We start from the raw sequence: 12,942 nt of genomic DNA on the forward strand, positions 1-12,942 counted from the left end.
ATTCGGGAAATATTTCAAACACAGCATCTTTAATTATTTGGACATAGTTTCAGACGCACTACCGAAATAGGGCAATGTGCAATAAATAATTTTCTTACTATCACATTCAGTCGCAGTTTCAGAAAATTTTTTAGATAAAAAGCGTTTGGTTTTACTATACACAAGGCACGATGGAAAACCATTAAGCTGAAATATATTACGAATGAAATCGAATTCCAAAGGCATATCATGGAAGTTAGAACACACCCTATAGCCACGCCCACGGTATATCAAAGTTTGAAGACTATTCAATTAGGTTCAGTTCACCGTGTGCGAGTACCTAGATCACATCGTGTGACACGTACATCTCTGTATTACAGGCAGCTCCATTCAGTCCATTGCGCATTACTCACTTTATTCCTATTCATTGCGTTCATCGCTTGTGTCTTTTGTGCGTGACTCGTGAGTATCCGAATGTATGTAATGCTCTAATGTAATTTGTCCTGTGACCATGATAGGTAATGTGAAAATTATTACTGAGAATTATATTGAAAGATTCGTATTTGAATTGCACAAAGGAAACTTAGAGACTTGATTAGAAAGCTGAAAACTCATGGTGATGAGATGGATTTTTTTTTCGTACTAACATCCAACTTCCAAGCATAGATAGGTAGGTAGGATCTTAAAGTTCAAAACTTCAAAGTAAGCCTGAGGCTGAGGGAGGCTGAGTCTCTGGCCTGAGGCCTCTGAGCTGAATATTGATAATTGAATTATATTTATATTTATAGAAATTATGGACGACAATGTTGAATAAAATGTAACGATATGAAAGAGTATGATCATGCGATTTTGCTGTGACTGACTGACTGTTGTTTGCAAGACTGCAGTCTGCAGATGAGCTCCTATCTGGAAAACTAGGTAGCTTTTTTTTGACAGAAACAATGAATGAATCAGACAAAAATGGTCGTGAATCTGGCTTATTTAACCATTTTGTTTGGCCTTTTGCAAAAATCTGTGGAAAATCAGAAAAATAACCTATAACAGGTTATTTTTCTGATTTTCCACAGATTATAATATAGCAGATGCCAGATAGGCTATATATATTTATAGCCTATCTGCAATTTAAGAAAATTACTCGTGAAACAATCATTTTTACTTCCAATTTTTGGAAACATCTGCCTAATATTCTTAGTTGGAGTGCGCTCTAAACTGGAAGGTCTGGAAAATTCAACAGACGCCTTGCGGCCTCAAGCCTGAGGCTGAGTCTGAGACTTAGTCACAGTGAGACAAAAATACCCAAGCTTACATTTAATTTTGTCCATTCCTAATGCCCTTGCCTAATTTCTTATTTATAAATAGAGAAAATTATACATTTCCTTACCATTTGTAAAATTAGTAGAAAATTATCCTTTATTTACTATTTTGAATAATTCAGCCTGATTTTCTCAGATTGTTTAGCCAGTAATTTTTTAGAGCCAATTTGGAATAGTGGGCTGGAGACCTGGAGTTTCCTAAAGTTGCCAACTTGCAGAAGTTGCAGTTAGCTATAAATTATTGCTTCACAGATGACCTTTAATAATTGCATCTAAAAATGACCTGCTTTTCTTATTTCTCTTTGAAAAAATAGAGAAAAGGCTGTAGAAACGGATGAAAATTGCTAGATTTGTGACATTTTTGTCAGATTCATGTGGTGGCTACCCTGACTGGAAATTTGAGGTACTAATGAACAGCCAGAACAGGTGTACTACAGCAATCCCTTGATTAACGTGGTTAATAAATCCACAAGTTTTACCGTGTTAAGCAAAACCGCGCTAATCAAACTTAAGAATATATGGGAATAATTATAATGAATCCTCAAAAATAGCAAAGTTACATAATAATTTTTTTTTCCACTAAAATTCATCATATTTTTTTCTAAATAAATAATTTTTTTCTAAATTTCAAGCTTGGTCTCCAAAGTGATTTTTTTACGTTTAAGCGTTCCCTTCTTGTCCATAATTATGACGGTAATTTATCAAGGAAAATTATGTAGTTTGATAAAAATGAGCAGTAGATATGGCAGCGATCTTGACCAGTTGAAGGCTAACGAGTAACTAGAGAACCGGCATGGCGCACTTACCGGCGAACGTTGCCGAACTCGACCATACGAGTTATGAATGAGACAAGGCGTGGTTAAACCGACTCTGTAGTCAGCACGAGTGCCTACGGAACGGGGCCTTATTTAAAAAATTATTGGCTGAAATTCATAAAGTAACAACATTTGGCGAATTTTTCCAAAAGTCGTAACAAAAGTAACAACATAAGATCTAATAAGCAAAAAGTAACACTTTTGTTACAAACGTAACACCTCTGGCTAAAGGCGGGAAAATGATGCATTGTGAAAAAAAGTCACGCTAATCAAAACTGGCACCGCGTAGATTAAGGGTAGGTCGCAAATTTTTTTTCCATGTTAATCAAAACCGCGGTATTCAAAACCGTGCTAATCAAGGGATTGCTGTACGGGTATAAGTAACAATTCATATGGAATTACACAGGAAAGCAGTTGCATGGATTTAATAAGAGATCTTGAACATTTTCACAGAATTTTTTATGTTTTTCAAGATTCAATAATTGAATGGATTACCTACCTCTCTCTTCAGTCTAATAAAGATTACTTTTTTCTTTGCCCTAATCATAAAGCATAAATAAACACATTACTTTTTCTGATGTACTGCATTTGTCATTGCTTCTTCCACAGACAATTTCACTCTGCAAGCAGCAGTTGCTGCCTTGGCATCCCTAGGTATAATGTGGAGACACGCGCGCAGCTGCACTAAACCTTTCAGTGAAGAGTTCTTGATCTATGTTTGAATAATACATGATGCTTACAAATTTGAAAAAAAAAACATATATCAGAACATCAAAAATTAATGCAAAGAATTAGGTTTTAACCTAAATGAACCTAAATTAATTAATTAAATTGACAAATGTGCAAACTTTTAACTTTGTCTTTGCACATTTGTTTGGACATGCATTGTGTTCAGCTAGTAGTCATGTCAGAAAACCACAGAAAATAATATTCAGTTTTAGTTTTCTAAGTAACCAAATTGCAATATACAAAATTATTTGATAAGAAATTTCTATAGAGTAAGTTAAATTACATCTTGCTGATCAACTTATCATACAAATTTAGATTAAACACCTTGGACAATCCATGTTCTTATTATATCCAAACAGTACTCCTTACATAATTAGTATTTATATAATTAATACCTATACAAAATATTACATTTCTATTTATATCGATACAGTTGACAACATTAATGCATGACAACTAATGCTAATTTTAATTATTACTCTGTTGCACAAAGACTTGACTTATATGATTAAACATCAGAGGAAAGCACCAGCATGTGATCCTACAGGTAACTTAGCTAACTACAGTGTAATGAGTGGCCGCAACGATAGCATTGAAAACAAAATTCTATACTCACTATTCTCACAGATTGATTATATGCACTTCATACAAATTTGGGAGGAGTTCAAGCATAACAGAACCTCTTGTGTGAGTGGAGATGGTAAGCGTAACTGTGACGTGTTTGTGAGTGGTGATAGCAAGCATAAGAGAACATTTTTCATGAGTGGTGATGACAAGTTGACAACCATGAAAAAATCTCACTTGTGAGTTGATCTCACGCACGAGGTGATCTCATGCGTGAGACTAATGTGAGACCAACAAAATCTCATGTGTGAGACCAATGGGCATGGAGAGTGGCCCGTGGCCTTTCTGGCCCATGGTCTGGTTGCCCATACTCGTATCCACTTGATTCACAAGAAGCCCACTGACTCAGTGGTTTGTTTGCCACATTGCGCACAGATCTCTTCCTGTCACTACTCTGTGTTGTACCACACTTGAACTACCTTCCCTGACTTGCCATAATACTATATTAATAACTTCTCCCACATTCACCATTCCAACAAAAAAAAAATGGAATTGATTTTATTAATTAAAAACAGGGAATGGTTTCATGTCAATGATCAGGGCCCCGACCTTAACGCCTCTGATGGTGGCCTACACCGACTCCGAGGGTCACTGAGCTGTGACGCGAGCGAGGAGCGGGCCCACGTCGAACTTTTCTCTGACCGCTGTTAGAATGCTAGCTGCATTGCCTCTCTGCACAGCCAAACCCAAAAAACGGGAAAACCGTTAAGCCATCCGGTCTCTTACCATCCCCTCTGTCCACTCCAACGGGTTCAAGGCATGAAGGGACGCCAGCGCTCTGAAGAGCCCTCCTGATCACATCGTTCAGAGCCGAGTGTCTTGGATGTCGCCCAGCGCTGTACTTACAAGAAAGGCACAAGAAATAACTTTATATTTTCATCAAGATATGTGACTCAATACCAGCTCCAATGCTTGTACATTGCAGCACAAGATGATTCAACTTCAAGCAGTATTGTCTTACTTGAGTCTTGCACCACCTTGATTCAATATAGGTACGGTATATACCTATTTCTGGTCCGTCATGGATGAAGTACCGTAATCTATCATCAAATGTAAAAAGTGATGGTATGGTATCTAACAATAATTTTGCTAAAAGTAAATATAAAATTGATTTTACTTCCAAATAGAATAACTTTTTCCAGGGATAGATGCTTTAACTATTCACCTTATTTTTGAGTAAAATTTGTGTATCTATTTGAAAAGTTTGAATGTATATTTGACTATTGAAAATATTAAAATTTTAACTGATTTAGATTGATTATTTTGTGGAATTTTTCTGGGGGGTTATTCAGATACAACCAATCATTTGCATTTCTCATGGTTTATGCAAGAAAAAATGTGAGATAAATATTAAACAGCTCAATACTGAAAAACCAATAAATTTATAATTAAGATGATGAATTAATCCTTGGTTCCAAGGCAGCAACATTTGAAAATGGAAATGAAGTTTCAATGACACTGACTCGTAACAGTGCAGCAATGGAACATGACAGGCTTGAGTCTTGAGAACCAAACCCAAGTTCCCAACATGTTCCTATTTAATACGAAAAAAAAAAACACATCTGAACAAACAATTTATTTAGTTGATAAGGAATGTCTGATTGTTGGTTGCACAACCTCCCATATTTGGTGAGCAGGGGCTCTGTGGTAGGTATATCACACGTCATATTTGTTTCTTGAGCAATACGACAGTCGACGAGCATGGACATTGCTCCTGGTTTGGTAGCTACAGTTTTTTGACACATCTGGCATTCATTTGACTGATTTTCCTGGCTTCATGCTATGAACTTTACATAGATTTTCCTTTCTTATTGTGCTGTGGAATTGGATTTTAAATCATTGTTTATTTTGTGCATCCTATTGAATAAGTGGCACTTTTTTGCATCCTAAGCCATCTGCGGAGTTCATTAACAGATGTACAAATCTGTCTGAAGTTGCATTATTTCCACTTATGGTGGCTTCTGCCCAATTTTACAGTTTGGCCCCTCAGATTGTCCAAAGTCATATTTTCTTTGTTAAAAATTGTGAATAAATAATTATTTCATTTGTAATTTTTGTCAATACAGAGATATTTTAGATGAAACTAAAAATTTTCCAAACTGGGATTTGGGCAGATGTAGGACTAGTGGAAATTGATAAAGAACTCCCAGCCTCCAAGGTTGAAAATTGGGCAAGAGCCACTCATGAATAGGACAAAAACGCCTGTGAATCTAATTTCATCCAGTCCTATGGCCTTATCCCAATTTCTACAGCAAAAGAAATGAAAACAGCCTACTTTTACCTGCAATTTTTGGAAATCACCCATGACACAATTTTTTTTATCACAATGTGCCGTCTTTCACATTATCTATGAATTAAATTAGGTAAGTACTAAGAAAACTGGTATAATTGCCTGCAAGAACAGGCATTTTTGTCTCATTAATGTGTGGATTTTACCTGCTTTTCCAAAATGGCTGTTGACCAGGTTTCATAGTGTGACACAAGTTGTAATTGTAGATTAATGTTCATTTGGTTGAGAGATCAGAGCCTGTGAGGAAATGTTATTAAATTAAAATATCCTAAATATCCATGCTTTCTTCATGTGTTGGGATTGTCACTCCAGGCAGTGAGGACTTTCATTAATTAAACTTTTTCTATAATTTCTCTCATGATGCTAACCATGTATTTTCCAGTAATATTTGTGGTACCTGTGGCAATAACTTTACAAAAGATGCACCTGAGTTAGTAATTTCAAAATTGGTCAGAAATTTAATCTCGATAAAGCTACATCTTATCTATATATAAGCGCATTATCTACCTATATTTTATAAAACTTGAGCAATTGAGCTTCACACATTAGGAAAAATATTAGTTCTATCAAATGGACTTTAAACCATGCATCTTGAATACATAGCTGTATGCATTTTGTCTAGGTTTCAAATTAAATATATACCTATATGAATTTTTTTGTACCTACTATTCTGAAATTGAGGATATACCTACGCTTGTGCCCGAAATTATTCATACCCCATCGTTGTTGCCGGGTCTAAAATGTCTCGTACTGCAGGTGAGATAAACCTGTAATCTGCTTCTTTTACTAAATGGTAACAACCCTTCTTTGAATGTAGGAAAATGAAAGGCTGGTTCTAATAAATAATAACTATTGAATTAAAATATGAGAGTAAATAAACATATCTTAACAAAATTGCAAGTGTAATGGTTAGGTAGTGTAGTGAAAGTGTGTTAGTTAGTTGTATATAAGCAGCATGGACAGGTGGAGAATATTGGATGAAACTGCAAACAGAAAGAATGGAATAAAAATGCAAATCATGAATGACATAGCCTGATGAGATACAAAATATTAGAAATCCACGAACCAGTCACTGCCTTAACTGGAAACAGCTTATGTCCACGCTGTAGGTGACTTTTAACATAGAGGAATCTTTACATGAGGTTTAGATAAGGTGCAATGGAACAGAAGGAAATGAAATCATACAATTAGCTAATCAACATCAATGAAATTGAAATAATAACAAAGATAAATCAAAATCAAAATCGCCAATAAAGAATTAGTACTGACGCTCTTTTATGCTTTGTAATAGGTATATCATAAACCCCACTCACCACTGTTACCAGTGCAACTGAGTGCCCAGGTAGTGTACTTAAATCTGTAAATTTCTCTGTACTTATCTACACTGAAAAAAAAATAGAAAAATGTTGGAATTTATTTGAAATTGAGTATAATTGAGCAACGTATAAAATTTGATTTTTGGTAAAAAGACCTGTAGGTTGTGCTACACAATAGCCTAGTTTAAACCTCCGGTAACAACGTTATTCCCAGAAATCACAAATTGACCAAAAAAATTGTCTAAAACTTTAAAGCAGATGTAAACCATTTATGAACCATATAACATGTATTTAGAAACTGAAAAACATTATTTTTCAGTTTTGTAAAGAGATATAAAAGAAACATGAAACTGTCTCTTGACCTAAATTATTCATTCTCTGAATTAATAGCTAATAGCATGGTCTTTACTCTTGATAACTTGTTAGAAATTCATCGGGTAATGGTAAACAAGGTTCCTGCATGGAATGATGCTAAGTTTTGTCCATTCTTCCTTAGCATACATACTGCTCAAATTCTTTTAAATTTTGAAGTTATCTCTTTTTCTCTTGTATTTTCAGTATGTGCCACAAATTTTCAATTGGATTAAGATCCAAGACAGTGACTAGGCTATTCCATGACATTGATGTGAGATTCCTTGAACCACTTCTTGACTTTTTTTGTGCTTCGGATCATTATCCTGCTGAAGAATCCAATCAGGACCAAGAGAAAGTTTTTCTGCTTCCTTCTTGTTGTTGTATTTGATATTATCAGGATATTGTTTATGTTTCATGATCCCGTTCACTTTAATCAGACATACAGGTCCCCTAGCAGAAAAAGAACTCCAAGATATAAAATCCCCACCCCATGTTTAACTGTGGGAATATTGTTCTTTGGATTATGAGCCTCACCTTTTTTTCTTCAAACAGAAGCAGCATCCATGTGCCCAAATAATTCTATTTTAGTTTCATCTGTTCACAAAATCATGGAGAAAAATGAAGTTGGTGTATCAAGTTTTAGCAAACTTCAGATGTGCTTTCTCTTGCTTTCCCGTTAGCAAATGGATTGACAACCCTTCAGTCTGCTACAATGCGTTGTTCTTTGCAATGTTTGTCTTGATACCGCACCTTCATGCTAAGAGCATCCAAATTTGACAGAATTTCCTTGCTAGTGATCCTAGGATTGTCCAAAATGTAGAGTATTATGTTTCTAGCACATCTAGGGGAGATTTTTCCCTTTCTTCCTCAACCAACCAGGTTATCCACCGTGTTAAATAATTTGAAATTTTTTTACAATGCTCTGTATTGTAGATGTAGGAACATCAAAATTCTTAGATATTGCTTTATATCCCAGCCCTTCTTTGTGGGAATTTACAAATTTGTTTTTGAGATCAATACTAAGCTCTTTCATCTTTGTTGTCTTCAAACTTTTAGTAAAATTTTACCTTTTTCTTTAAATGCAAAAAAAGTATATTTTCAGACTTTGCGGAGAAAAATAATACAATGCTTAATGACACCTAATTTTGAAATACAATTAGTGAGTATCTACTACTATTTTTATTAATGGTTGTTCTTAAATATTATGATAAATGATCTGGAATAAGAGGGTATGAATAATCATGAAGAGTTAGCTACAAAATTCAAAGCAATTCCTTCTGAAAATTTCTAAACATTTTCTAGCATTAAATTTGTTGTACATTATAATGATGACCTTCCCTAGAAGAATAAGTTGTAAATGATCTGGTTTTTTAAAATTGGAACTCATTATATTTCTGAAGGGGTATGAACAATTTCGGACACAAGTGTAGCATCATAATGAGGAAAAATTATTTCTATTTCAAAACATACTCATGCAACTGGTGATTGCAGATAAAAAGTCATTCATTTTATCAGGGCATGTATCTTTAACAAAAAAATTAGTTTTAAGTCACTTTGTTGAGCCACATCTCTAATTATATGAATATCTTGCAGCACAGCATGCTGTTATTGATGTTTTCTTGAATTGATTGCATTAACACATACCGTACCTATGAATACAATTCTAAGTCCTGTGAATGCTTCATGAGCTTACAAGTGTGCCCAGATCCATTTCATTCATTGTAGATTTCATAATACTTAGAATTACTAAGCGTTGATGGTAAATAAATGTTGAAATTCAGTTTCTGATTATGAATCATTGTTTATTTAAATACTTGGAAGGCATAGCTATAATTTATACTGTTTCCTTATCTTTGCAAGCCTACAACTTATTGTACTTCTATTAAAAGTGTGAAATTTAGAACTGTGTTTATAATTTTTTCATAGATGTAAAATAGGTATACCTATGCATTCTATACGTCCATCATCAAATAGCAATCAAATAACTTACTTTTTTGTAAATAATTTTTTCCTAATGTTGAAATCTTCATGTTAGTTCTCTAGCTCCTGATTGTGGTTAGCCAAAAGAATATTTTTAACCAAGATTGATATTTCTTAGCTATGAAGTTTACCTTTTGGAACTTGAGTAACTCTATAGATACTATCTATGACAATGTATGAAAATTTATACATCATTAATTAAGACTTTATTTTCAGAACTCAAGCCTGCAGACAACATTCTAGGATGCGCTCAACCAGTCGGCATTCTTTTGGGGTTACTCAGTCCTCCAGAGGGGTGAAAGATAGTCACTCATCATACATCACCTCTAGCAGCTCTTCGTCATCCTCAAGCAGTTCTTCATCATCCTCTGAAAGAAAGAAAAAAAGAAAAAAGAACGGTGTTAAGAGAAAATTAAATTTAAAACATGGCTCCAAAACTCGAGAACCCAAATCCAACAAGCCTGATTCTGCTGTGGCAAGAGCCCATAATTCTGTAGCTGGGCTTGCAGGTGCCAGTAATTCTGGAGCTGGGCTTGCAGGTGCCATTAATTCTGGAGCTGGGCTTGCAGGTGCCAGTAATTCTGCAGCTGGGCTTGCAGGTGCCAGTAATTCTGCAGCTGGGCTTGCAGGTGCCAGTAATTCTGGAGCTGGGCTTGCTAGAGCTGGAAATTCTGATTCTTGTAAGAAGATATCAAAGGAAAAAAGTGCTAAACTTTTTGAAAATAAAAACTTGAATTCTGCTACCAATAAAAAGGGATCGAAACTCACAAACAGTAATGCTGCATCTGGAACATCATATACTGAAGATGCAGCTTCAAATGCTGGGGTTTCCATTGCAGGGAATAAAGGCTTTAAATCGAATTCTTCTGTGCTTCTTTACTGGAATCCAAGCACTCGGGGATCTGCCACTTCTAACCCTGCTGATCAAGAGAGCATTCACCGTCCTGCAGGTAACCGTTCTGAGGTACCAGTTGGTCCTGAGTCTGAAGGGGATGCTAGGTCAGCATTAGCGTGTTCTTACTCTCAAGTATCTCCAGTTTCTGAAGACACTTGCTCCATATGCTTGTGTGTCATCACTGACGCCTGTGTTGCCGGATCCTGTCTTCACAGGTTCTGTTTTCCTTGCCTAAAAGAGTGGTCTGAACGTAAACAAGATTGTCCTTTGTGCCAAATTCCATTCTCAATGATCATCCATGACATCAAAGGGGACCAGGATTACAAGGTGTGTCGTATTGTAGATGAGAAACCTGTTACTGGGACATGGCCACAAGCTTTTGTTTCCATTTCAGCAGTCAGGGCTGGGAAAAGTTCATCTATGAAATCTATACCAATCAAACTTGATCGAAAAACTTTCTCTATTTCTAACGTTGAAAAGAAAGTTGAAATTGGCAATGATGATCAGCAATCTGGCGCTAACGAAATCAAATGTAATGGTAAACAGAAAATAAGCTCGCCTGCTTTTGCACAAGATGACAGAGATTCTTCAGAAGATTCTGCTTCTGGCATCCGTCGGGAGCCTAAAGATCACTCGTCTAGAATCAAAAGCTCTGTTAGACCCATGACTAAAAATGTTGCTTCTGGCGCATCTTCCAGGGACGCACCTGACACCAGCAACAGCAATAGAAGGGAGCAAGGCTATCGAGTTACCGTCAACCCTGTCAGAGTTGAGACACCTGATGTTGGTGTTCCTCCTACTACGCAGAAAAAGATAGCCAAGAACGAGATCGAGTATAAACGTGATGAGATGAAACGAACTTTTTCTTCACGGGCTCACAGCAAGAAACCTGGGCTTGCAGTTGTCAGTAATTCTGGAGCTGGGCTTGCAGGTGTCAGTAATTCTGGAGCTGGGCTTGCAGGTGTCAGTAATTCTGGAGCTGAGCTTGCAGGTGTCAGTAATTCTGGAGCTGAGCTTGCAGTTGTCAGTAATTATGGAGCTGGGCTTGCAGGTGTCAGAAATTCTGGAGCTGAGCTTGCAGTTGTCAGTAATTCTGGAGCTGGGCTTGCAGGTGCCAGTAATTCTGGAGCTGGGCTTGCAAGAGCAAATTATTCTGGAGCTGGGCTTGCAGATGTCAGTAATTATGGAGCTGGGCTTGCAGGTGTCAGTAATTATGGAGCTGGGCTTGCAGGTGTCAGTAATTATGGAGCTGGGCTTGCAGGTGCCAGTAATTATGGAGCTGGGCTTGCAAGAGCAAATAATTTTGGAGCTGGGTTTGCATTGCAGGGGTCAGTTATTATGGAGCTGGGTTGCACTTTTCAGTAATTATGGAGCTGGGCTTGCAGTTGTCAGTAATTCTGGAGCTGAGCTTGCAGGTGTCAGTAATTATGGAGCTGAGCTTGCAGGTGTCAGTAATTCTGGAGCTGGGCTTGCAGGTGTCAGTAATTCTGGAGCTGGGCTTGCAGGTGTCAGTAATTCTGGAGCTGGGCTTGCAAGAGAACTTGAAAGTCGGCCATCATTTTTTAGTTGGTTACTCTCGAAGTTTCTGTGGTTTGACAGTGTATAATCTTGACTCATGCTGGCACATAACTGCTATTTCAATGGTAGCGCCATGAAGTTATTAACTTTCAAATTCTTTTGTTTTTTTCTCACTATTTTTTCTTAATTTTTAAAAATATTCACGATATTAGAAAAGTCCTGCCGAGTTTTTCAATGTTCTACCCTAAATTCTAAAAGATAAAGATTTTTCAAGCGGCTATTGAAATTAATGAGGGTTTTTTTGTGTACTCTAGCAATAATAGAAAATAGTTAAAGAGTTCATTATTAAGGAAGTAGGTAACATTTTTTCCGTGTTTTTTTCATGAAAAGCTCTATTTTTTGATCCTCACGTCAAGGATATTGGGAAATGAATGAGCAGTTTTTTTTCTTCTTGACGTCATGTACTAAATATCCTGTGTAAAAAATCTCCAATCCTCGGAAAACATTATTTTTCACCCAGGATTTTTTTATACGAAACGTTGCTTTTGTTTCGGCACCTAAGAAAACTTTAATGTTATGAAATTGTAACGTCATTGTTATACAAAAAAAAACAATTATATGTTCTAGATAAACTGAGATTTCAGGCGATGTGGGCTTGATGTGCGGGAACTACTGTCAGGTTGTCCTAGGATTTTTTTATGTATTTAGTTCGTAAGTTTGGTTAACTCGAATACGTTAGGTATGTTATTACCCCATAGGTTAAGTTGTAGAGTGATATTTTTGATTCTGCAGTGTGGTGCAGCTAAGAACTTAGAATTGTTACCATATCGCTCTGTCTCGCCTTTTCTTACTACAAAACACTGAAAATATTTTCTAGTGAAAACATTATGAATATTTTCTAGTGAAAACATTATGAATATTTTCTAATGGAAACATTATGAATATTTTCTAATACAACAATCTAATAAACATTGTGAATATTTTCTAATGGAAACATTATGAATATTTTCTAATGGAAAAATTGTGACTATTTTCTAATGGAAACATTATGAATATTATTATTATGAATATGAATATAGCCCATAATGGAAACATTATGAATATTTTTGTATCTTAATATTTCCAAATT

The 12,942-nt window shown here is 35.9% G+C and overlaps 1 protein-coding gene across 2 annotated transcripts; it reads left to right on the forward strand.

Moving 5' to 3' along the window:
• The first annotated feature begins 329 nt into the window (after positions 1-329).
• LOC108669652 lies at positions 330-12,661 on the forward strand. Of its 2 annotated transcripts, none has more exons than XM_047881210.1 (2): positions 330-441; positions 9,617-12,661. In XM_047881210.1, the coding sequence occupies exon 2, from the start codon at positions 9,645-9,647 to the stop codon at positions 11,658-11,660; it is 2,016 nt and encodes a 671-aa protein (XP_047737166.1). In that variant the 5' UTR covers positions 330-441; positions 9,617-9,644; the 3' UTR covers positions 11,661-12,661. The 2 variants fall into 2 exon arrangements, with proteins under 2 accessions (XP_047737166.1, XP_047737168.1); XM_047881212.1 differs by lacking the exon at positions 330-441 and adding an exon at positions 5,803-5,823.
• Positions 12,662-12,942: the final 281 nt, after the last annotated feature.

This window comes from Hyalella azteca, unplaced genomic scaffold (assembly GCF_000764305.2).
Source record: "Hyalella azteca isolate HAZT.00-mixed unplaced genomic scaffold, Hazt_2.0.2 contig963, whole genome shotgun sequence".
In the NCBI taxonomy this organism is placed as follows: Eukaryota; Metazoa; Arthropoda; class Malacostraca; order Amphipoda; family Hyalellidae; genus Hyalella; species Hyalella azteca.

Coding starts and splice junctions, on each gene's coding strand:
- LOC108669652 (XM_047881210.1), top strand. CDS start 9,645: ATGCGCTCAACCAGTCGGCATTCTTTTGGGGTTACTCAGTCCTCCAGA.